General features: G+C 38.5%; 2 protein-coding genes across 3 annotated transcripts; both read right to left on the bottom strand.

Annotated features, from left to right (window-relative positions):
• Window positions 1–6318: 6318 nt before the first annotated feature.
• marc1 (mitochondrial amidoxime reducing component 1) lies at window positions 6319–12474 on the bottom strand. Of its 2 annotated transcripts, none has more exons than XM_067614073.1 (7): window positions 12084–12474; window positions 9927–10097; window positions 9373–9535; window positions 8603–8743; window positions 8200–8261; window positions 7856–7927; window positions 6319–6812 (listed from the first exon to the last, which is right to left on the bottom strand). In XM_067614073.1, the coding sequence occupies exons 1-7, from the start codon at window positions 12332–12334 to the stop codon at window positions 6686–6688; spliced, it is 987 nt and encodes a 328-aa protein (XP_067470174.1). In that variant the 5' UTR covers window positions 12335–12474; the 3' UTR covers window positions 6319–6685. The 2 variants fall into 2 exon arrangements, with proteins under 2 accessions (XP_067470174.1, XP_067470173.1); XM_067614072.1 differs by having other exon boundaries at window positions 8603–8746.
• A 1707-nt stretch (window positions 12475–14181) lies between these two features.
• kcnk3b (potassium channel, subfamily K, member 3b) lies at window positions 14182–25180 on the bottom strand. The gene is made up of 2 exons (XM_067614074.1): window positions 24729–25180; window positions 14182–22856 (listed from the first exon to the last, which is right to left on the bottom strand). The coding sequence occupies exons 1-2, from the start codon at window positions 25009–25011 to the stop codon at window positions 21964–21966; spliced, it is 1176 nt and encodes a 391-aa protein (XP_067470175.1). The 5' UTR covers window positions 25012–25180; the 3' UTR covers window positions 14182–21963.
• Between the last annotated feature and the right edge of the window lie 72 nt (window positions 25181–25252).

Here is a 25252-nt window from a genome sequence, read left to right on the forward strand (position 1 = left end):
TCAGAGACAGAACCTGGACAAACAAAACTAAGACTACCTGAATGGAGAGATACTATGAATGCGGTAACAGAGGACTCCATCCATGAGGAGATCGAGTTAGAAAGAGAAGACAGCAACACAAGCTTATCTAAAGCAGACATGTCTGATTTAGCAAGTAAATAATATGACAAACATAAATCTTTGTGCAACGAAGAAAAACTTCCATCTGTATTTTGATAATCAATTAATCATTTTCAATCAATCAATCGATCGTTTAATGACCACACGACAGAGTGTGGTGGAATTGGTACAGCATGTATGGAAGCTCATATCACTGTGTAGACATATAACAGATAAGAGTTTAACATAGGACTGGCACAACAAACAATATACGTGAATTTGCATAACAATATTTACAGACAGCATATACACTGACATGACATTTAAAGTGCAGGTGCATCAGGTAGGGATTATTGCAAAGATTATTGCAGGGTGTTCAGGGTCTTTATGGCAGTGGGGAAGAAGCTGTGTTTGAAACGGGATGTTTTAGTGGACAGGGATCTATAGCGACTCCTGTGGGGCATCAGTTGGAACAGGTGGTGAGTAGGGTGAGAAGGGTCAGAGATTATTTTATTTGCCTTTTTGATAGTGCGTTTGATATATAGTGATTCAACTGATGGGAGAGGTTTGCAAATGATCTTGGATGCTTTTTTAACTATGCGCTGCAGTTTTTTTCTTGATTGACTGTCCAGGCTGTTGTACCAGACTGGTTTAGGCACAAAAAAACACTTGGTTGGGGAAAAATCATGGTTTAGGTTAAAATGATCACTTGAAACGTGGTGTGTGTTAAAGTTACTACTTCCTTAAAGTTAGGCAACCTTCGTTGTCATGGCAACGGGAAACACCACGATAATTGTAGGGTTTTTTTTGACAGTTTTTAAAAAACTGTCTCAACTCACGGTTGGAAAGGAGAAGCAAACTGCGGTCTCTTGCAGCAGAGTCCACTAAGTCCACTTTTTGGAAGTTAGGATCTAATCAACCACCCAACTTCTGCTAGATGGTGTCTGTTTACTCAACTATAGGTCGTTTTTGGCGACTGACATTACGACCTGTTGTGTTGTTTTTCTTGGGAGGACCGTCTCCTTATGTCAAGCCAAAAAATTGCTTACTGTCACTGTTTAGTCTTTAATAGCCTTGTCCTGAGGAGAAGCTGCTTTTTTTACTCATTTCATGTCCATATGCTGCCGAATTGTACAATTGAATTGAGGTTGTATATAAAACTATAAAAAGCAGTCTTCCATTTTTACATCAAATATGTTTAAAATAGAAAGAGACAAAGAAGGAAAACATTTCAAACTTTTTGGCCTGTTTTCAGAGCCAAACTTAATCTTATTTCAGCTTTTTTAAAATGCAACATACTGTATGTGGCTGCAGAGTTGAACAAGTAAAAAAGTGAAAATGGGTACTTACTGACATGTGTGCCATTTCAGTGACTGTGCTGGACACGAAAGAAAAACCTACGAGACCGCCGCCAAGAAAATTCAAACTGACCACCAAACCACCTGTGACGAGCAGTGAGATCAAACCGAGGACTGCAGTCGGCGCGACGATGACGAGCACCGCTTTGACACTGAAATGGAAATCAGCTGATAAGAAAGTGAGGAAGAGAAAGAAGTTAAGAACTCAGAAGAAAAACAAAGTGCTGAAAAAGCAGGTGGCTGATGGTCTAATGAAGAACAATACTTTAGGACAGAAATCGAAGGAAGGAGAAGAAAGAAAAGGAAGAAAAAGAAAGAAGATCACTGCGATAAAACCTGTCAGGGACAAAGTAACACTAAACTGCAATCACACGGACACAGCTGATTTACAATGTAACACTTTAGAAGCTCCAAACAACCTGAAAGACAACACAGTCACCACAAAGAAAAAGATTCATCGGAGGAAAGTGTCACTGAAACGGATCAAACATGAGAAGAACAGCATAAAGTCGAAAAAACCTGCAAATGAAAATCATACTTTCATGAATAAAACCGAGACAAACTTGAAGAAAAGAAGCAGCACAATGAGAAACCAAACTCAGGTAACAAGCAACCCAGGAGGCACTGCCGAAGCACTTTGAAACATTATTTTTTATTATGACTGAGTCATTATTCACATTTATTTTGTTTATGTTTGTTTGTGAAAGAATCACTGGTTAAGAGTCACCAGAAGCCGGTTAGCTTAACTTCACACAAAGACTGGAAATAGCTTCATATCTACTGTATATATGTAAGAAGCACACGGCTGTTGCAGGCAATTATACATGTAATGACACAGTTTCCTCTGCTTTTTATTTTTCACTGTCATAAAATCGTCGGTCCAAGTTAATCATCGCTCTGTCTGTTTTTTATAACACATCAAATAGGTTTGAAGTGGAAATGATCAGCAAACAGAAACAAACTTCTAACTTACTGAAGCACGTTGTTGTAAAATTGCTCTAATTTTACAGCACATGCAAGTGTTCAAAATAAACATTAGAAAGTGTGTGTGTGTGTGTGTGTCTCAGAAGCCCTCTTTGATTTCACTCTGCACCATTGATCATAACTGAAACCACTTATCTGCTGACCCTTTGGAGGGGCCCGACCCCTAGGTTGGGAACCACTGGACTAAACTAACTAACTGTATATAAAGTAGTTGAAACTAGCTCCACCTCCAGCAGCTACAACAGTAACATGCTGCTCTAACACTGATGCTTCAGTATTAATAACCGAATGATGTCATATATAATAATATATCAGTCAGAGGACCAAACTACTACTTTTACTACAATACTTTAACTACAGTTTGTTGCTAATACTGTCCCGACAACTGTTACAAGTTATGAATATTTCAACCAAGGCCTGTTTTAAAACCAGGGCTTCTGTTTCTTTACACTCCTCTGGACAACTAAAGTAATGTCGCCTTGGAAACTTCAGAGGCCCGTCCATATTCAAAGGGTCCCAAGTACTCATTAACCTCCACATCCAGCACCTCACCCACCCAAACTGCTACCTCTGCAGAATCAGTACAACAAAGAAATTACACTGATTGAACTGGATAAGAAGCATGAGAACCAGTTTAAGTGATGGTGAGTGTAGATTTGTAGGTAACTCTACTGTGTGTCCTTTGTATGATGTCATGTATGTTGAGGTTCTTCAAATCACAGGACCCCCCCAAAATTACAGACCTACAAACAGTAATTATGCATTTGTGCTTAAACATCACCAGTTTAGATGACATAGTGGCGCTACACAGCTTTGCTTCCTGGACTTGTGACTGTTGTTTCAACAAAAAAATCCACTAATGTTTCCTCCAAAGTACCTATTTTGAGACAGTGAAAAGGCCCAACAGACATTTGGAAGAGGCTCTTTCCTGTTGTGCAACAGCTCCTATTAGCTCTGTTTGTTATTAACTGCGGCTGCTCCGCTACAGGGGCGACACTTTGAAGTGTAAGGACAACGGCACTTTTCAGCAGGGCACTTTCCTGACTTGTGAGGTGACACACAACATGATGACCCCTTTTAAACGGGATATTTGCAGGTTTCAGTTTTCTGTCATTTTAGTGGAATTCCTTGCAATTAAGTTGACATGCGTTGAGTTGCCCAACATGGAAATAAGTGAATGAATTCAAATGTTAGGAACATTTAGGTAAAAACATATGTTGCCTATGATATTTGCTTTTAACCACAGAATTGAAATATCAACTTTTGACTGTGTATCACATTATTGTATCATCTGAAATTGACTTTATAGTTTTCATAACATTATTATCTGACCAATCTTAAATAGTACCTCTTTATTATTTAATAAGAGAGAGATCATTCTCAAATCTGAGCATCCAGCTTCTTGTGTCCACGGCAGAGGCACCAGCCTGTCTGTAGTGCCTTTAGGCAACTCTGTGAATGTTTAGTCCACTAAATCCACTGAACATTTCCTGAGAATCAGCAACATGTTGCAGTTTGGCTGAGTAGCTGAGTGGCAAAATCCCACATAATGCCACGTGGCCTTCACATTAGATTTCTTTTGACTGTTCTGGTTTTCTTCTACAGCCTGAAGTCATGTACTCAGGTGGGGTAGAGACTCTATATTTACTGGAGTGTGAACATTACTACATTCTGTAGTACAAACTACTATGAAATGTAGCGTACTATATACTGTACAGTATCATTAAGATAACAGAAGTCATCCTTCATAACACCAGATGAAAAGACTTTGATGCTTTAGTTCTTTTTCTGTGGTAGAAATCTATATTTTTATGAACCATGTTAGCAGTGCAGCTCCAGTGATGTTGGTCTGTTGGTCTGTCATGAAACTTTGTACAGACATCCATGGCTACCAGAGGATGAATCCTGCAGACTTTGGTGATCTTTTAACAACGATGAGGTTAACATGTGTTGCAAACTATTGGATGGATTACCATGAAATTTTGTACAGATATCTGAGGTGCTCAGAGGATGAATCCTGCTGACTTTGCATCCCAACACTTAGTCATTCTCTATTACTCATGAGGAGCAGATGGTGGTGGCTGGCCCTATCAGATAAAAGATGCTCCACTTAAAGATGAAGCCAGAGTGCTTTTGCTTTAACATCAGACCTCTGTCAGCGTTGTGAGAAATGTAGCATCATCCCTTAACTTACTCTTGGTGTAGAGATGAAGAACTGTGCATGACCGCAAAACCTGTCTGTTTGGGTCTATTTTGATTCAGGAGTAAAAACTGGAACTGCATGAAGAAATTATGGTTCAAACTGGCCTAACAAACCTGCTACACATTTTGTCATCATTAAACAGACTGTCAGGCTTTATTTGCTTGGTTAGAATTATTGTTTAAAACCAAATTTTAGATTATTTATTCCAAATAAGCTGCTCTCAATGCAGCCAATTGTCCTAGAAATCCAACACTGGTTGTTTAAAACTGTAAATTTGACCGTTTTTATAAATATTTTACTCAAGTGTCAAACATTAATCTGTATGTAAATATCTTTATCCACTTTGCAGGCTCTTTAAAGTCCCCCTCCACTCAAAAATAATTTTTTCTTCTTGTTCCTACGGTTGAATGTTTGAGCTTCACTGTGCAGAATGATGTATGTGCAGAGTTTGACACTTGAAGGCTGTTTTTACATTCATCTGCCGAAAGTGGAAAGTTTCTCTGCGCTCACTGAACATCTGATTTTAAGGGGTCGGCCTACAAGCATCATTTGTGACATCACAACTAGTTTGGAGCCAATCCTGGTCCAGTATTCAACTTACACAAGTGTGATGTGGAAACTTGAAGCCTCCAGAGCACAAACACTGATGGACTTACCTTACGTGAAGTAGGAGACATCTTGTGTCCAGCAGTTAAACTTCTGAAATTAAATATATTTACATTTTTATAGATTCTGGAATATTTAATGAGGAAGAAGCAGTAGATGCCTTTTTTTTTTAGGATTTAACAGGGTAATTATAGGTTTTTTTGTATGTCATTGCTCTCTACTGGCCGTTCTGTGTAATTAATGTTGACTGTCACAGGTGCCACAGATTATATAACTGTTGGCATTAGTGAAAGTTTGGGCAAAAGAGACCAAAATCTGTCAGTTCACATTACTGGTCAGGAATAATGATTTACACACTTTGGCTTCTTACCGGTCTAAGACAGTGGCAGAGGTGCACAGATTGCTCATTAACTGAAAGGTCACTTGTTTGATCTTTGTTTCCTTCAGAAGATTGTGTTTGTCCAGTCAAAGTGTCACTGACCCACTGACCTGCTGCTCTATAGAAACAAATATCGAATAGATGGCAACAAGGAATCTGGAAAATATTTACCCTGAGAGGTGATACACAACAGGCTCAGTTCTCTAATTTCTTTAGGGATTTTACAGAAGCGTTTAGCATTTATAGAACAGCATAAAAATTTACCAAAATACTCCTTATAGAAAAATTGTATTATACATGATGTTGAACTTATCATTTAGAATTTTTAAATCCAAATTGTTGTGTTTCTTGCTGTTTTCTGAGTGTCATTTTGTCATCTGGGAACTTCAATACTGCTGTTTTAAAAAGGTATGGTCAGTCATTTTCATTCTTTTTGGTCTTCTCCTTTTTTTTTCAAATTACAAACGCATGCCTTCAGAGCATAAGAGGGTCAGAGGGTTTATTTGAATGAATGGCAGATTATGCTAATACAAGAGGTTGCATATGCGCAGTTGTTTATCTGTCCTGATTGTTCCAGGAATAATTACACATGCAAAGTATTACACTGCAAAGACTTCAGGCAGTTTCATTACTCCCTTTAATAGCATTATTTTCTTTTAGGATTTAATAACTAGTGAACTGAGACAGTGTGCAGTTGTTAGAAATATGTTTAATTCAGGCACCATTGGTGTTAACAACATCTGAGCAGCCCAGTGGAATATATTCATACAATCCATTATATGAAAGTTACTGTCATATGTTTAACTGAATGTTATCTCAGTGGATTGGTCTCTCTGAATCACAGCCCTGTTTCAAAAACATCTTTTCTTGTTACGTATATTTGTGCTTTTTACTATTTTAGTGTTAGATTCGTCATTATTTATGTATACTACATATATTTAAGTGCTTTCTTTAGTATGGTGTAGTGATTATACAACAATAGTGCTAATAACAAAGCCCTCTTCCTCTTTCAAAAACATGAGTTCATGTTTCTCCGTCTCTCTCTGACTCCTTCTATCAACGGCTGATCTTGTACACCACATCACCGACCTGCAGGATCCCCGTCTTCTTCACGGTGTGCAGCTGCCCAAACAACGGAGACGACTTGTAGATGTGTTTCTCAGACGGTTTGCACAGCCGATAGCTATGAAAGAATCGTCATCGGAATGAGCTCAAAGGCATTTAGGTGACATCAGACAGGAAAAAGGCTGCTATGAGGTTACATACAACACATTGTACATGTACATACTTTAGAGGATTAGATTAGACTAGATTTACTTCAGCGAATAAGAAAAGTTTCCATTTGGTTCAGTTTTGACTGACCAAACACGGATCAACAGGATAGAAACTATATTTACATACACAAAACATAAAGGAAACTGTAGTTATAGATAAATGAAGAACTCTCATAAATGCAAGTATAATTCTAGATACATATATTTCAAAAATATTACATTAAAACTGCAGAAGAATCTATTTAAAAAGTTCATGTTAAATCGTGATTAACATCAGTGTTGCCAGAACCAGCCCAACTGTCATACAAGTATCCCAATTTTCAGCTTTATGTTAGAGAGCAATTTCTTGTCTGTCGAATTTAAGTATGTATGCAATAAGCTTTTTTAGTCTTAAATGGGAAATAACACACACAAAAGCAGCTTTGTCACACTTTAGCGTGCACCTAGACAACACACATACCAGTATTAAACATTATTAGGTTTGTCTTGTGTTGCTGGGAGGGACTTTGGCCACTCAGAGCTTCTCTGAGAAGTTCTGTGGCTGAATTCAAGTGCAAGATGAAAAGTGAGGTGTTCAGAAAATCATGCATTCGGTCTTGTTTTGTTAATAGGCTGTAACTTTAGGGGATGATGTTACATTTAACAGTTCACTTACATGAACAGATGGAAGATTCAATAAGGTTTTTATCGCAGAGCTAACACTTACAAGCTGAATATAATTTAAAGAAAAGCCTGGTTATAATGAACTGAAATAATATTGGCTTTTGTCAGTCATCAGTCTTCTGTCGTTGTGTGTGGAGCAGCTCTGTCAATCTCTTCTTCTTCTTGTTTAAGTTGTAGCTGACTGGACAAAGCAGCACCATCACTGTCTATACTAAAAACAAACCAATCTGGCAACTACCAAAATGTAAAATATCAACCTTCTCTAAACAATATTTAGTTAAATTTTTACCTTTTCAGTGTCTCCAGAGGCTCTTTTCTGTTGATTATGCCAGTTTCAGGGTCAACTGTGGTGAAAATGCATCTGGCAAGAACACAAGTTGCAGTTTAGTGTTGATTGTACTGAAACATCCGAACGTGAAGTGCAAACTGTGTAAATCATAAACCTCTGCAGTGAGACAAACGGATGCATTTCTAACATGTTAACATCAAATAGATAAAAGAAGAAGAAATATATACATATATATATATAATTTCCCAGGAGTAAAAACCCCTAGCAGTGATGGCAGTGCAGCTTTGGATTCACTGTGTTTTGGGTAAATGAAGTGATTCTGTGTGAAGCATCATCTGTGTTACCTTCCACACGACATTACACGCTGCAGTCTCACGCTGCCAATCTGGAGCTCTTCCCATGAATCCTGAAAAAGCAAAGCATTTGGTTGTTGAGTTGGAGATAAAATTAGTCCACGCTGCTCACACTAAAAAGGGCGAAGTATTAGTCAGCCGTAAAAGACCATGATCATTTGTTCAGACGGGAGAGAAAAACAAAACAAAGCCTCACGGGCTGCGTGTGTAGAGACACATAAGAACTGTTATTTTTTTACACATTTTGAGCTTCTCATCTGATCTTTTCATGCCAGTTTGTCACGTTTTTTCTTTGTTAGGGCCACAAAGAAAAGATCAGGTGCTTTATCTCAAGTTGAAAAATATATAAAAACATCTTGCAGCCGTGCAGAGGAGTCAAAGCTGAGTCACATACCTCATCAAAAGCTTCACAGTCGCTTATGACAATGTTTGGGCGGAAACGCTCCACTGTAACATCTTTCTCTAACTTGCTGCTGAGATTCTTGACAGAAGCCTCGGACAGCAGCATCACAGGTCCGACATCTGGGTAGGCCACCTGCTGGATAGACGGGAAACCCAACAAGTACAATCTCAAATGGAAATCTCCTGAATGTAGCAGGTTGTTTCTGGTAACACCTTAAAGTTAGCCATAAATGACACATCAGTTGTTGTTTTATTCACAAAAATGTAATGGGTAGATTTCAATTGGGAAGAATTAAGGTAGGACGGGGTCAGCTGTGGCTCAGGAGGAAGAGGAAGTTTTCCGCTAATCAGAAGGTCGGTGGTTCGATCCCCGGCTCCTCCAGTCCACATGTTGAAGTGTCCTTTGGAAAGACACTGAACCCCAAATTGCTCCTGCAGGCTGTGTCATCGCTGTGTGTGAGTGTGTGTGTGTGAATGAGCGTTAAAACTCCTGATGAGCGGGTTGGCACCTTGCATGGCAGCCTCTGTCATCAGTGTGTGAATGTGTGTGTGAATATGTGTGTGAATGGGTGAATGCTGGCATGTACTGTAAAGCGCTTTGAGTGGTTGAAAGACTAGAAGAGCACAAAATAAAGCATCCCATCTACCATTTACAGTGGTAATTTAACTTGAAAAATGCATAGATTTGTGTTGTGAATAAAAAGCAACACACACACACACACACACACACACACACACACTCCTGCAAAAAGTCCACTTTACCTCATATTGTGGGAAAAGAGGCTCGATCTCCGTCGGCCTCCTGGGCTTCATCTGGTGCTCAAAGTGCACCAAGCGAAACGTCTTCTCTGCCCCCAGATAACGAGTGAGCCAGCGAGACGCCTCGTCACCGCAGTCGCGGCCCTGAATGTCAGCGCCAAACACTCTGCAGCACAAAAACAACAAGAAGCATTTATACAAGTCTGAAAAAAAGAGCTGGAACAAATGATGCAAAAGACAGATTAACAGTGTGCACACCTACATTTGAATTATCAACATTATCTATCCATTATGGTCCTGTTTTGGAAGTAATATGGAACATCAAGTTTGTAGTTGACAAAATGAGCAGATCTACTGTCTGTATTTCTTTATTAATTTTAAAGATGACTGATTAGCGTCAGGTAATGATGATACTTTCAAAATAGACTCTTGACGCCATCGGTTAAATCTTTAATGAAGCTGCAGCCAAGAAGATAATTAAACTGCATCAACAAGTCAAATAAACAAACATCCAATTAGAGAAGATTGCGGTGCCGAAATTAAACCCTGATGTCAACCTGCAGTCGATGACGGGGTTGTCGGGCTGTTTGACGGGAAACCGCAGCTCTTCCATGTTGGGGCCGTTCAGACAAACCTGAACTCCCTCACAGGTCAGAGACACCAACACCAGACGAGGCTCCTGTCTGCCTGTCACCATGTGACCGTCGTCTGTGACCACCAGCCAGTGCCTGCAATCAAAAACAAACACAACTGTGGATTTCCCTCATTTGCATCATTTGGCATCCCTGGCTGAATTCCTGTATCCAGCCTCCAGATGTACACATTGAGCTTTCACAAACTCAAGGCAAAGTCACCGGAAAAGGGTGTAAAAAGAAAAACAGAAGGGACTGGTGACATCACATGTTGGCATGCATACAGTGGCGGTGCTGCTGACTCATGCAGAAATCCCAGATTTACATCATTTTTGTATTTTACCTGATTTACCCATGTTCCATGTGTTATCGCTGTTGGCACAATTGAATAAACTAGGAAATTCCCTTTGAAAAGCCTCCAAGGTTGTAGACCTTGTCTTGATGAAAGCTTCCACCAAAGTTCACAAACAAGCGTAATCAGGACAAACAGAGATGGAAAATGACCTTCCAAAAACAAATTCAACAGATAGTGATCATAATCTAAACAAAGGCAGGCGTATGTTGCTTTTATTTGTACTACTTTGTGTCCCTAATGGTGAAATAAACTAGATGTCTACTTGGAGTAAAATGGACCTCAACCAGCCAGACAGTCTAGTTCAGAGCAAATCCAGTTATACTGTGTAGCTGAGTCTAATTACTGTCAGGTAAATGGACCATATCTATTTACTTAGTAGAAGGGATGCAAAATTATAGAGGTCCGTTTCTGGGAAAATCCAGGTTACAAAAAATAATGAAAATGCTCATTGTAAATGTTCATCATAAACTATGAGATATTAAGTCAAAATTATGAGATACTGACACTTTTTTTTTTTTTACTTTTAAGCCAGAATTATGGGATAGTAAGTCCATATTATGAGATAAGTCAACATTTTTACTTGTTTTCCTCTTACTATAGTAATTTAGTCTCATTGTTTTGCCTCACCAAGTCAAAATAATTTCTCAGTTTTTAGTATTTTTCATTTATTTCTTAAAGGACGGGTTCACAATTTTTCGAAGTCTGTCAAAAACAACAGTCAGGAGCCCAAATTAACATTGAAACAGATTTTTCTTGCCATAATTATCCCCTCTGTTCATACTGACCATTAGAAGATCCCTTCATAATGTACTTACAATGCAAGTGATGGAGGACAAAATCCACAGTCCTCCTTCTGTGCAAAAATGTATTTAAAAGTTTATCTGAAGCTAATATGAAGCTTCAGCATCCAAATGAATCAAATCAAGTAGACATCTTTCAACGTTACAGTCTTTTTAGTGCCAAAGTCCCTCTTTTTGTTACTATACTTCCACCGCAGCTCAACAGAGAAACACTGTCCGAGGACACACAAAGAGGGAATTTGATCCTAAAAAAAGACTGTAAATGTGTCAGATACCTACTTGATATGACTAACTCAGACTGCTGAAACTTCATATAAGCATCAGATCAACTTATAAATGCATTTTTACACAAAATGACTGTGGACACACTTTGGATTTTGGCTCCCATCACTTACACTAAACTCACATTTGAAGGGGATCTTTTAACAGCCAATATGAAGAGGAGGAATGATTACAACAAGGAAAACCTCTTTGAGTGTTTATATGGACACCTGACTGTTGTTTTAAGATAGACATGAAAAACTGTGAACACTTCCTTTAATGTTTTCTCCGTCTCCTGGCAGAAATGGGTGAAGAGGAGCAATTTATCTAATTTCTTTTAGGAATTTCAAAGGAAAACTTGTTTCATAGTTTCTAGAATACTTGTTAAACTGAGCATAAGATGCAATGTCTACATTTAAGCTCTGTTGGTGTAAACTTGTTAAATACTATATTAATCTAACAGCAGAAATTTGAGCTTATTAAAGACATTATATTACCCAAGCTGACAGTCTCGGTAATGAATAGTGTTGACAGGTCATGTTTGTGTGACCATTTTGTAACAGTGTAAGTTACAGTTGACTCTTGTGTTTAGTCCAATCAGGTCAGTCAGTAGGTGATAAGTGACACTCTGAACATTATAAACTCACAGCTTTCTGCAGCACTCACCGATCCTGCAGCTCTCCAAACTTCAAACCGATTTTCTGGCATTCTGCGAGAGCCACAGACACCGCTTTGCCAGACTTCAGAGGGTGAATGAGGATCTGCGACACTACGCCTACACGAACAACTTTTTCTGGCTTTCGCAAGTATTTATATCCAAGACCGAGTCCCAGAACAGCAACGCCAGCTCCGCCGATCAGAAGAGCGGCTTTCTTATTCTGGGCCAACGTGTTCACAGCCAGCTCCCTCAGGTCCATTTTGCAGCCTCGCAGACTTTCTTGGACATTGGACTTTTGTTAAAGAGACAGGAACTTCCATGCGTTACGTTCACTGCTGCTTGCTTGATGTCCATCCCAATTGAGTATGGTCCAGTTACGGCCTGTAGACCAGGGGGCGCGGCTTGGGGAGGGGGGCAACAACGTGAGGAACGTCCAGTTAAACCCTCGGTTGTAATACCAACTCTGACCACAACGTAGGTTGCAATGGTAGGATGGCGCTGTCCGTATATCCGCTCGTTGACTCCGCGGGAAATGAAGACTGCAGAAGTAGCGATGTTTATGACTAACTTCGCTGAAAATCTTAACCAAAATTTGTTATATTCGTGTTTTTTTATGTTCGTGGTGAATGAAACTCGCAAGACTTTTCTTTATTCGAGCTGATATTCATCTGCTGGTCTTTCAGTAAGTTTGTTCCTGACATTTATTCAGCTTTTTCTCAGCTGTGGAACCGGAAGAATGTAAAGGTGCAATGTATGTGTTAGTGTTTCCTTATAGTTCTTAAAGGTGCAGTGTGTAGAATTTAGTGGCATCTAGCGGAACTGACTTGGCAGAAATTTTGTTTAATATTCATAAGTATGTATTAATTAGCGCATAATTTCCTGAAAAAAAGAGTTGTTGTTTTCTCCTTATAGTTTGTAAATAAGTAGTAATAATAAGTATAAATATTTCCCTTGGGAAGCGGAAGCTAGCAAGCTAGGTTAAGTATCTTGCAAATGTTAGTGTGTATTCCCACTAATTTTTACATATCTGGTTCATGTTCTTTCAACTCCTCAGTCTTTGGCAGCTCCCACACAATCAGTGTTGTGGTTATTCCACTTTATAGAAAGGAGAGAATCAAGTTAGTGGTGGCTGTTTCTCTTTCATAGTCCAATTATGTAAAAAATGACCACTGTCAAAGAAAAAAGCAATGGCTAATAATGTCATGTCCCCAGCTGGTTAAATACCTGTGTGTCAATTCAAACTGATGTAAAATTACTAACCATTTTTGGTGTCCACATAAACAGATATTGGACCAGTCAAATTACATTACCGACAAAAAACCAAAAATTTAAGGCCCTGGAGAACATCACTGTTGTGGCTAAAGGGGGCTGTCCCTAAAAATAAATTAAACATAGATTTCATCTATTTGGTTATTACAATTTAAACAAAAAAAGGACACAAGTCATAACACACATCAACCATATACATGCTTATTTCTAAGAAATTATTTATTTTCATTTTAGTTCTACTTTAACCTTTACAAGCATGTGTGCACCATGGAACCCCAAAACTGACAAAAGGTAGTAAAATGTTATCAGACCTACGATACATCAATAAATAATACTGTTAATTAAATAATGGAAATAGGGGTCATTCAACACTCGTTTCCTGTCATCTTTCAACTGTTGCTAACTACTAAATGCATAAAATGCCCCCCAAAATATAAAAAAAACTATATTAAAAAAAGAAAAATTGAAGCGGAGTGTTAAAAAAAAGCATTATACTTTTCCTTTAATCTTCAATCGGGTGCTTTAAAAACTGATAATGATATGATCATTATTATTAATATTATATTCTTCTATTTACTTATTTATTTTCCTCATGCTTATATATTAATGACATGGGTGGGTTCATGTATGTCCAGAGTGGTGATTGATCCATTGATTTTGACTTGTGTGATAAACTTTTACTACATTTTGTCAGTTTCTGGGCTCCACAGTACACAGCAACAGTTTAAAAACATATGACAGTATAATCACATAATGAAAAAAGGTGCAAATGTAGAAAATAATAATTATACAATTGGGCTGCAAATAATTAATTACAATTTTCATTATAAATTCATATTTAAATTATTTTCTCAATTAATCTTTGAATTTATGTCAAAAAATATTTTAAAGAAATTGTGAAAGAAAAAAGCATCACAATTTCTCAGAGCAGAACAGTCAAAAAACAACTGAAATATCAAATATGACAAAGAAAAGCAGCAAGTCTTCACATTTGACAAGCCAGAAACTGCAAATGTTTGGCATTTTTGCTTGAAAAAAAAAAGACAAATAACAATTAATCAATTGATATTTTTTGTGTTAGTCAATGTTAATTCATTTCGATTGACTGATTAATGAATCAACAAATTGCTACAGCTCTAAAGATAAAATCGTGTAACTTCAGGATTTCGGTGTATAGTGCCTCTGAACCTCTAAATTTGGTAGAGTGCATCCCAAATAAACATTTTTAATAGGACTTTCTACTGGGAAGAAATATGTACATTTATCCCAAAATAACAAAACAAAAACAGAGGAACTCAAACAGAGTTAACATTTTCAGTTCACTGTTGGAACCTACGTAGCTACTTAGGTTACATATGCATTACATGACATTATTTTACATTACATTCATTTAGCCGACGCTTCTATCCAAAGCGACTTACAATAAGTGCATTCAATGAAGTGCATCCTTTTCAAACAAACTATAAGCATGTCGAGTGCTACAGTACAAGTGCTTGGGTTTTTTTTAAAGTTAGCACTGCACTGCCCGATCCGTTTCTTCCTCGGGCCTTCAGGGAATAAATTTACCCTGCTAGGTGAAAACTAAAATAGGTTTATGTTTAAGTAATGATGCTCGCTTCAGTAAAATCATTTAAGTGTAAAAAAACTCTTGCATACACATAAACAAATACACAAGTGCACTTTAACACTCAGTCCAAATTGGCATAAATATGTGACAGACACCTTCAGATTTAACTTGCCCAAAATCTTTCCAAAAACAGTCGCTCTCAAAGAGGTGACGTAATGTCACTGCTGACCTTCTCAGTGGAACTATTTTTGTCTTTGACATAGATACTCAGGTCTATGGCCAAAGTAGAAAACAGCAGATGCTCCAACCACGGGGGGTCAATACAGGGATTTGTCGAATGGAGACTCCTTCTGTTGCTTTTCTGTGCACGTCTAATGGCTGAAGGCAGATTCGCAGGCACAAAGCCAGGCCTTACAAGCTGGTTTGATGTTGCAGTGGCAAGCAGTTTTTGATAACAAGACACATGATAGTTATGCTCAGCAACTATCATTTTGAATAATTCAGTTTTCAGTGCATACAACACTTTAATATGTGTTTCAATACATTTATAGTTAGATAGGACAAAATTATTTGAACTTTACCTGATCTTGGGCCCACCATTTCACTTTACTGATGCCTCTATATACATATCTGATTAGCAACGACCAGCTGACTGAACTAAGTCTAAGTCTATCTAACTAAGTTATCCTATGGAAAGCAACAAGAGTCCACAAAGAGAAATAAGGACAATCATATGTGTGATGTCCAAACCCTGCATACATGCACCTTACAAGTGAAATAAAATTTCAAATGCAAATGAAGCCACTTAAACATGAAAGGACAAACATATTCTGCAAGAGGTGGACAAAATAGCAGAAACACCTTACAATGCAATACAGTAACCCTGGAGTAAATTCCCCTTGAGTCACCTCTGTGGTCATTTTTTATCCACCTGTTTCTTTGCTAATGTCTTTGGCACATGTCATCATGATTATTGACACTTTTCCCACAATTGATGTTGCAGCGATTCAGGCAACCGATGTCTGACCTCTTTGTACCTCTAAAATTCTCTATGAAAATGATGATTTAAAGGTGCATTTTAGCTATTTAGTCTTTAAATTTCATAGTTTGGGGGCTTGTCAGAGACATATTGAAAAAAAGGTTAAAATCAATGCAGCAGATGCTGAGACCTCCTAACTTTTAGTCCCTTGTATGGGTCAAGTTAAAAAAACATGGATCCAACACTTCATATTGCAACTCAAAAGTGTCTTTTTGTAAAATCCTTCTTGCCTTGTCTGTGTCTTCAACACCTCCAGTTTGTAATGTCAGTGTAATGTCGTCTCCATGCTCAAGCTTAGATCATTTTATGGCGCAACAGAAAACATTATAAAGGCAGACTTGTATTCTCCATGGCGAGTAAACTGGTCTTGATGTGTAAAATTGGTGGCAAAAATTTGGACACACTTTCACATCCAAGTGAATGGCAAAGTGTGTCCAAACATTTGACACTGCGGGCAGTCTCAACGAAAACCCAATATTAGGGGTGTCCTGGTAGCTATAGGAGACTGTGATGCCACAGTTGAATGTCATTTCATTTCTCTCTCTACCCTCAGATTTCTTTGGACTCTCTAGCTACTCTCTCTAGCTACTATCAATAAACGCAAGAATGTACAAAAAATTTTAAACCCAGCATTAAAGGATGCGTTCACAATTTTTCAAGTATGTCCTGAAACAATAGTCAGGTGCCCACATGTTTTTCTTGCTGTAATCATTCCTCCTTTTCATACTGACCGTTAAGAGATCACTTCATAGTTCACTTTAAATGTAAGTGATGGGGGACTAAATCCACAGTCGTCCTTCTGTGCAAAATATATTTGAAAGTTTTTTTGCAGCGAATATGAGGCTTCAGCTGCCCAAATTAATCAAGTAAAGTCAATATCTTCCAAAGTTACTGTCTTTTTAGTGCGTAATTAAAAATTTTTCCCAATTTTTTTATTATCTTCAGAGAATATTTAAAAAACGAGCCCCCCATCACTTACACTATAAGCTCATTTGGAGAGGATCTTCTAACAGTCAGTATGAACAGGAGGAATGATTACACCGAGCAAAACCAATATTCATACAGTATAAGCACCTGACTATTTTTTTTTAAATCTAGACTTAAACAATTATGAACCTATCCCTTCAGACCATCTTCAAAACAGTATTTGCTGCTGTAAAATGAAGTGTTTCTGTTATTTTGTCCACCCCCCATGTTTGTTGTGCCACACAATGACGCGTTCAATATAACATATATACATACGACCACAAACCATGACATAATGATACACCGCCATACTTTCGCTCGTGACTAACCTGCTGTAGGTTGTCCGGAACTGGACTACAGTCAGAATTCCCAGAGAGAAACCATCTGGACCCAACAGTCATTTCTATACGTTCAGCAGACTTCTCTCACATAACACATGTTGATAAACAGCATGAAGATGGTAAAACTGTATGACCACCAGCTTATTTCACTTACACAGAAATTAATTTTAGAAAGCTTCTCTGTAAGTTGTGATAAATATAGATGGTGATTAGACACCCAGCCAAACAATAGTGAAACTCAAAAACACTTGTAGTTTTTGGATAAAATACCAACATTTTTAATGTTTTTTAGGGATGCACTTTTCTAAATTTGCGCAAAATAGCTGAACACTGTTTCAAACATTTGAACTAGATAGTGATGTGTGTAATTTATCCATTACACACGTTCCTTGAAAGGAAAAAAAAAAGTTCTTACAAGTATTTTTACTCATTGAGAGTTCAAGTACTATTTTGCACCTGTTGTCATAAAAAATGTATTTTCCAAGCAAGACACATATAAACTCGTTTATGCTAGTGCAACATTTCATGAAGTCAGTTAAAAGTAATACAGTACTTGCATAAAATATACAGTAGGCTGTTTTTTTCTGGGTCACTTACTGTTGATTATCAAAAGCGGAAAGCATCATAATCATCATTTCCTTTCGCTAACAAACGGTAACTGTGCAAACAGTAATAATGTTTTTAGGGGAAGAAGTACAGTGCATCACATCAGCTCTGTTTCCTGGACATCGATTAGATCAGTTTCCCAGTAGCGACCACACCTACGGTAGATCAAATAGTCTTTGCACGTGTGTTTTGGCACCTGTTTTTGTGTCCATGATGTCACACAACGCCCAAAAGTTAAAAAGAAAAAAAAAATCCACCCTCAGATACTCTAGAATATCATTCATTTGTGACATTTGATGCAATTTTCAGTGCAAATTCTCTTCATCTTGTGTCATGTATTTTTGCTTCAGGTGGTGATTTCCTACATTTCCCAACATGCATTTCAACTATCCAAAAAAATAGGTAAGAACTTGCAGCTCTCAGCTGTTGATTGGTGGAGATAAAAGAGGTTTTCTAGTCAAGAAAACAGTTGTGTGTAGATCTGCGATGATTAGTCATCGACAGGAAATTAGTAACCACTGTATTTTGTATTTATCAATTAATGGTTTTAGTTTTTCCAGCTTCTGAAACACAAGGATTCAATGCTTTTCTTTGTCATATATGATAGTAAACTGAATATTTTGGGGTTTTGGACTGTTGATTGAACAGAACAAGTAATTTGAACACATCTCTTTGGTTTGTTTGAAATTATAACAGGCATTTTTCACTAATTTCTGACATTTCAAATGAAAGAATTGAGAAAATATTAATCGATAATGTGCTTTTTAACACTAACATTTTGTTGCTGTATTGCATTCTGGTCTGTTGACACCAGTGCCTGTGTGTCTCTTTCTTCTCCACAATGTATTTCTCCCTGTATTATTGTTGAACTGTTGTTTCAAAATTAATCAAATCCATCAGAATCAATCAGACATTTACCGTAGGAGTTTTAAATAATCCAAAATCTGAGCATTGAGAATAAAACTCTGTTGCAGATGCTGGAAATAAACCAAATGTGACATCACTTCACCGGAAAAAAATATACCATTAAACACCAAAAATGGGCCCAGAAATAGAAACAATAGTATCTGAGAGTGAATCTTTCCTTTTCCATCAATCAGAGAGAGTCAGTCTACTGTGACAGAATTATGTGTGATTGACAAGTAGTTTATTATCCATTGTGCTAACACGGTAAATCCCCTCCCATCTGCCACTCCAAACTGCTACTAAAAATAGTTTGCATCTAGTGTTTCATCCAGATGTGATTTGGGCAGCTCTGCATGCTATCATTTGTTTGATAGTTAATGAGTTCTGTGAAGCATCAAAGTCCTTCAGGTCAAAAAGAGCAAAGTGAAGAAAGATTGACTCAAACAATGTACTTTGATATGACGTATGTCTGAGATCTTTGTTTAAGGGTCTAATCTGTAATTTTATATTTTGGAATTCATCATTTCAGTTGTTTTCTGTTTCTGTTGAAAAGGAACAAAATGTTCAGGAATTGGTGACAGGATTTGAATGGTAACAGAGAGATTAACTGTTAGCTTCAAAGAAATATTTTAACAGTTTGGGAGATAAAACGTTTCCCTTTCTTGCTGAAAGTTGGTTGATAAGATTGATGCTACATTTATGTCTGTGCGTTAAATACAGAGCACCTCTGCACTTGATGAACTGTAGGTAGAGAAAAAACAAAAAAAGACAATAAAAACAAAACAAAAACGGAAAAAAACATAAACTTTATGGCACTTACTCGTGTTGTTGTCTCCTGACTAGATCCCTGCTTGTGTTCTATCAGTCTCACATGTAAATGTAAATGTGTGAATGTAGCAAGCGACAACTTCCGGGGCTGAAAAATGAAGCTAATGCGAAAGTGCCAAAAATTGCAATTCCTCAAATGACCACTTGAGGCTGGCTCCAAAAGCGAGCCAATCCCAACAGACTCTCATGTTAAAATGCCCAACTTTACAGCAGAAATAAACATGTTTACAGCCTCATACAAAAAATGGTTTTAGTCTCTATAGCTAATTTCCCCTTTCATAAAAACTGTATGGGGGTGAATTTTTTTATAACTCACTTGTTTAAATTTTATTAAGCCATAAAGTTATGTGTAACTAAGTACGTGGCTGCTTTGAGTGACAGGTCGCTAGCTGCTAGGTGGCTTCTTTCAGGAACCAGGCTTCATTCAGCCCGCCTCACCTCTACCTCTTTGCCCATTTTGGATTAGCTGAGAGTTAGGCAGAGTCGACAGCTGGAGTCGCCCACTTTGAGCTTCCAAACCGCTCTTCAGAAACCAATGAGTGACGTCACGGTGGCTACATCCATATTTTTACAGTCTATGGTACAGAGCAACTGCCAGGATGGGGTTAGCCTAGCTTAGCATAAAGATAGTCTTTTAACTAATCAGTTGCTCACTGTAGCTTCTGCTTCTGCGTGCTTTTTATGATTTTCTGTCATTTTAATACTGTTATAATGTTGGATGTCTGCTAAAGTTGTTCACATTGTCCACTTATATTTTGGATCTGATTCAGGCAAAATCCTACTACTACTGTTTGGTTTTTTTAGAGCCTCCCAGGTCACCAGAAGTCTGCCAAGTCTTCTGTAAGCTAACCAATCAGAACAGAGTGGACTAATTGGGAGGGGGCCTTAAAGAGACAGGAGCTAAAACGGCCCATTTCAGACGGAGGCTGAACTGAGGGGCTACATAAAGAGCCAGAATAAGATAAACAAGGAGTATTTTTAACTGGAAATCATGCAAAGATATTCCTGCAGAGCCCCAGAATATAAATATAGACCTGGAAATGTGCATGATGTGTCCAATGACATGAGAGTGGTATTGTTTTTTCATCTAACCGTCAGCAAGAAAAGAATAAGCATATTTCCCAAAATGTCAGACTATCCCTTTAATCTGCAACAACTGCAACTCACAAGTACCTACATGGTTGGTGTGTATCTGGTTCCTGAAGGACTCACATTAGCAACACCATGAACAGAACCAGTACCTGCTCTGAGCTGGTTTCTGGACCCAGAACTGCCAAATAGTGATTGATGTAACCAACCTGTGGCTACAGGGTTGGACAAAATAACAGAAACACCTTACAAAACAGTGACTCTGCATTAAAGCAGCTCATAATGTTCGTTTTTTCGTTGAGACTGTCAGAGTTGCTGATTTAGCCCGATGGTCATTTTTGAAGCAGTGCTTTGTAGTGTTGCTAAGCTGCTAAATGTGTTTCAGCCAGTGTCGCTGAGTGTCTACTTGTGAGTACTGCACTTCTTTGCTAATGCAGTTTTACTGTGTTTGGGATATGTCATCATGATTTTTTGAACTTTTCCACTTGTCACGTTATATAATTTAGCAGTGTTTGTGACTGATGCACCAGCAATTTGGACAGGGAGTGCTGAAAATCACAATAACGGAGGCAGCTGCACAAGTGAGTCATGTGAAGTTATGAGTATGCGTCAGATTAAATAATATAATAAATATTTTATTTGTATAAATACATTTGTTGGGCAATATAAGGCAACTTATGATGAGAAAGCCTCAGTCGGTGCTGCATCAGTCGCAAACAGTGCAATGTGTAACGCCAAACGCAGAACAAACAACACTAGAACTTTATGAAAATAACCCCTGAGTTGAATTAACATCTCTGACATTCTCAACACAAACAAACAATTGGAATTTCCTGCAGAGCTGCTACAAAAGATGTTTCTGTCATTTTGTCGAGCCATTTTATTCTACCTCTGCTCAGTCTACCTGAACCGCACCTATTCTGCTGAGCTGTTCACCTACAACATGTGTACACAGTACACCACACGCACTGCAGCGTGTTCTTGTATAGTGGGTTGGCTGGCTTCTTGACATGACTATTCAAAGAGCACAGGGCGCCCCTGAATAACACCTCAGGTCAAAATGTGCTCCCTCAAATACATATTTGAGTAAGACTTTGCTGTTTACAGTACTGTATGTGCTTTTCCCTTTTGTGTGTTCTACTGTTGGTTTACTGGGATTATAGCACCATAAACATCTTCTTGCAGTCATGTTTTTCCTGTGAGGACTGCCAAGTATGTGTTGTCCACTTGGCAGTATAGACGTTTTCTGCCGCACTGGAATCTGCTGTGTTGAAAGGCTAGACGGAGCTGCGTCTCTTAAACACCCTGAATGGGGAGAGAATGTGTAGGCCCGTTGTTATGGAGCTTATGCTCGTGCACTGACGTGGACTGCAAACGCAGCCTGTTGATGCAGGCTCCATGTAGTGAGGACAATTACTGTCCTGCGGCAAGTAGGCATCAGAGAACGTCAGCTCCTGCGGGATCATAGTAGGTATGGAGCCCTGCAGCTTATCCTTGCTCCGGTACCACAGGCAGGAGCATATAGTCTGGAAATGCAGCACCTCAGTGTAGACGCCTTTTAAATCTTTAGCCTTTGTAGCGTCGTCTGTCACAGGTGTGGAGGAAGTTGAGGCTGAGAGCGGTAATAGACGAGCCACCTCTCCTCTTGGTTTACTGGCAGACAGCAAGGCCTTCTGCTTGGCGTCTCTCCGCTCATCGTCCGTGTTCATGGTCAAGAAGCGAAGCACCACCAGGTTGAGGAAGGCCCCGATCACCGTCAGGCCCATCAGGATGTAGATGAAGCAGAAAGCAACGTACCGGGGGTCATTCTGCAGCGCATCGTCCTTCTGCAGGGCCACGTAGTCTCCAAACCCGATAGTGGTGAGCGTGATGAAGCAGTAGTAGAAGGCGTGGAGGAAGCTCCATCCCTCGCAGTGAGAGAACGCCACGGCCCCCACGCACAGAGTGCTCATGCAAGAGAAGAAGCCCACCGTCACCATGTTCGCCATGGAGACCTCGGTTTGACGCATTCCCAGGCACTTCTTGGCTTGGTGCAGCAGGTACCTGACGAACGTGTTGATCCGCTCACCCAGGCTCTGGAACATGACCAAGGTTAGCGGGATCCCCAGGAGGGCGTAGAACATGCAGAACACTTTCCCTGAGTCAGTGCTGGGGGCTGCATGGCCATAACCTGAACGAGAGGATAGAACATTTTTACACCTCAGAGACTGTGCATGTGATATATATGAAAATGTCTTATTTTGATTATGTGTTTTTTTGTGTTTTGGGGAGTTGGTGGTAACACACACGCCTCCTAAATCTTCCCATTACTGGAAAACCCAATCACACCATTCAGCTTAACTTAAATGTTGTGAATTAACAGCAGTTATATATTTATAACTCCTACGTTGTTGTCAGCTGAGATGTTTTAAACACTGGAAATAAAACAGAGATGCATCACTATCTTTGCCTAAATTACCTGAAGTGACCTGAACTTGTAATAACAGCCAGGGCCATAGCTGCCATTGAAGACACCAAGTAAGAGGAGTCTGGGAATATGAGGGGTTTAAAGGGAATAATTTGACATTTTGGAAAAATATGCATTCTTGCTTTCTTGCAGAAAGTTAGATGATAAAACATATAAGCTACAGCCAGCAGCTGGTTAGCTTTGCTTTGCATTAAGACGGGAAATGGAGGGGACACAGCTAACCTCGCTCTGTCTGAAGGTAATGAAATCCGTCTACCAGCAGCAAACAAATAGTCCAGCACATAACCTCCGTAAAAACCACAATTCGTCATTTTCACGTTTCATTTTTTGGTCAGATTAAACAAACAAAATATAGGCTTAACGTGTTTATTTGTGAGGTTTAGAGGTGCTGATAAGTGGATTTTGTTATTGGACGGACTAGTTTGTGCCAAGCTGATAAGTGGATTTTGTTATTGGACGGACTAGTTTGTGCCAAGCTACAGTAAACTCACTAACAGTCTCCTGGTCCCAGCTGACTGTTGAGCAGAAAAAAAATCAATATTCTCATCATTCAATTTTTGGCAAAAAAACAAATAGGCTTATATATTTTCCAAAATGTTGAACTATTCCTTTAAAGAATGTGTTTACATTTTACAATTACACACAAATGTTGCTCTGTGTTTTTATTAAGGCTGTAACATTTCTTATTTTTATTTTTTGGACTCAATATTCTTAGTATTGATTGTTTTAGTTTTTTTGTTTTGTTTTTTTTAAATTGCATTTCTCCACCAGAATCATATTCATGTCATTATGGAGAAAATGCATTTTGAAACAGCATTTAGACATTCTTGTATGAAGATCAAATTTACATTGAAAATATATATATATATATTATTTAACATCTACATAAAAGAGTATATAGTATGACACTTTTTTCCCTTTGTTTACTTCCCCTATGACACCCACAAGGACAATAACAACTCAGCCAGAAAATAGGAAAGAAAACTAAAGGCTAAATGTTAAAGAATTCAGCAGAAAATGCTTTAAAAAGAGAGAAGTTTGCAAACCTTTAATGTTTTTTTTTTCATTATGGGGGTGGGGTTTTCTTTGCATGGGGTATTGTGGATAGTAACACTTACTTTAAGTCCTCCTATTTAACATTTATAAGCAGTATTTAAACAGTTAATAGATGGTTTATAACATACTATAATGTAATTGTAAGTACATATACAGTACCAGTCAAAAGTATGGACACACTTAAGGTGTGAATGGTAATGTAAGTGTTAATTAATGCATTTGTCAACAACTATAACTCTGGAGGCTGGTATACAAACAATGAGTCACAATGTAGTGAAACACAGTTGTGATAATATACAATAAGTCTTTAGAGCATAAGTTATAAATGTTAATGAATACAGCACATTGATACACTTTAATTTAAACACTTTAAAATGTCATTATATCTTCATATAACTAGATTATAATGCATTATATACCATTTATTAGAGGTTTATACACTGTTTATAAATGCTAAATAGGGGGCCTTTAAGTCAAGTGTTGCCAATGCAATTTGCTTTCGTTAGAAGTGCTTCTCACCTATTGTCGTAATCACAGTGATGGCGAAGTAAAAGGACCCAGCAAATTTCCACTGGACCCCTGCTTTGTGAGGTTTGAGGTGCAAAACGACGTGCTCCAGCTCTTCGAAGTTCTCTTTGGTTAAGTTATATTTGCGCATGAGCTCGTACTTCCTGGCGTCGAGTCTCCTCTTGTGACTTTTCTCCTGCTTCGACTCCAGAGTCTCGAAGACGGCCGCTCCGACCACCAAGTAGGTGAGGATGCTGATGATGAGGGCGAGAGTCCTTGCGTTTTGCCTCTTCATGATAATTTGAGGAAATGTCCAGTGTTTTCGCGGTGCAGGTAGGGAGCTGAGGCTTCTGTGCGACCTTCTCCTGACGGAATCCGGATCCAACAGTGGGGAGTTTGGAGACGGAGCTGTTCTTTCAGCACCACCCCCACATCACAGTTGGGTTGCTACTGTATTTGGACTATTTGTCACCGACTTATATTTAGATTCTGCAGAAAAATATATTTAAAAAAACAAACAAACAGGGTAATCCCAC

The sequence above is a fragment of the Thunnus thynnus genome, chromosome 16 (genome assembly GCF_963924715.1).
Source record: "Thunnus thynnus chromosome 16, fThuThy2.1, whole genome shotgun sequence".
NCBI lineage: Eukaryota > Metazoa > Chordata > Actinopteri > Scombriformes > Scombridae > Thunnus > Thunnus thynnus.

Coding starts and splice junctions, on each gene's coding strand:
- marc1 (XM_067614072.1), bottom strand. CDS start 12,334: ATGGACCTGAGGGAGCTGGCTGTGAACACGTTGGCCCAGAATAAGAAA. Junction 10,098..12,083: donor TTTGGAGAGCTGCAGGATCG/GTGAGTGCTGCA, acceptor TTTTGATTGCAG/GCACTGGCTGGTGGTCACAG. Junction 8,747..9,372: donor CTCTTTTCCCACAATATGAG/GTAAAGTGGACT, acceptor CCGTCTATCCAG/CAGGTGGCCTACCCAGATGT.
- kcnk3b (XM_067614074.1), bottom strand. CDS start 25,011: ATGAAGAGGCAAAACGCAAGGACTCTCGCCCTCATCATCAGCATCCTC. Junction 22,857..24,728: donor CACTGTGATTACGACAATAG/GTGAGAAGCACT, acceptor CCTCTCGTTCAG/GTTATGGCCATGCAGCCCCC.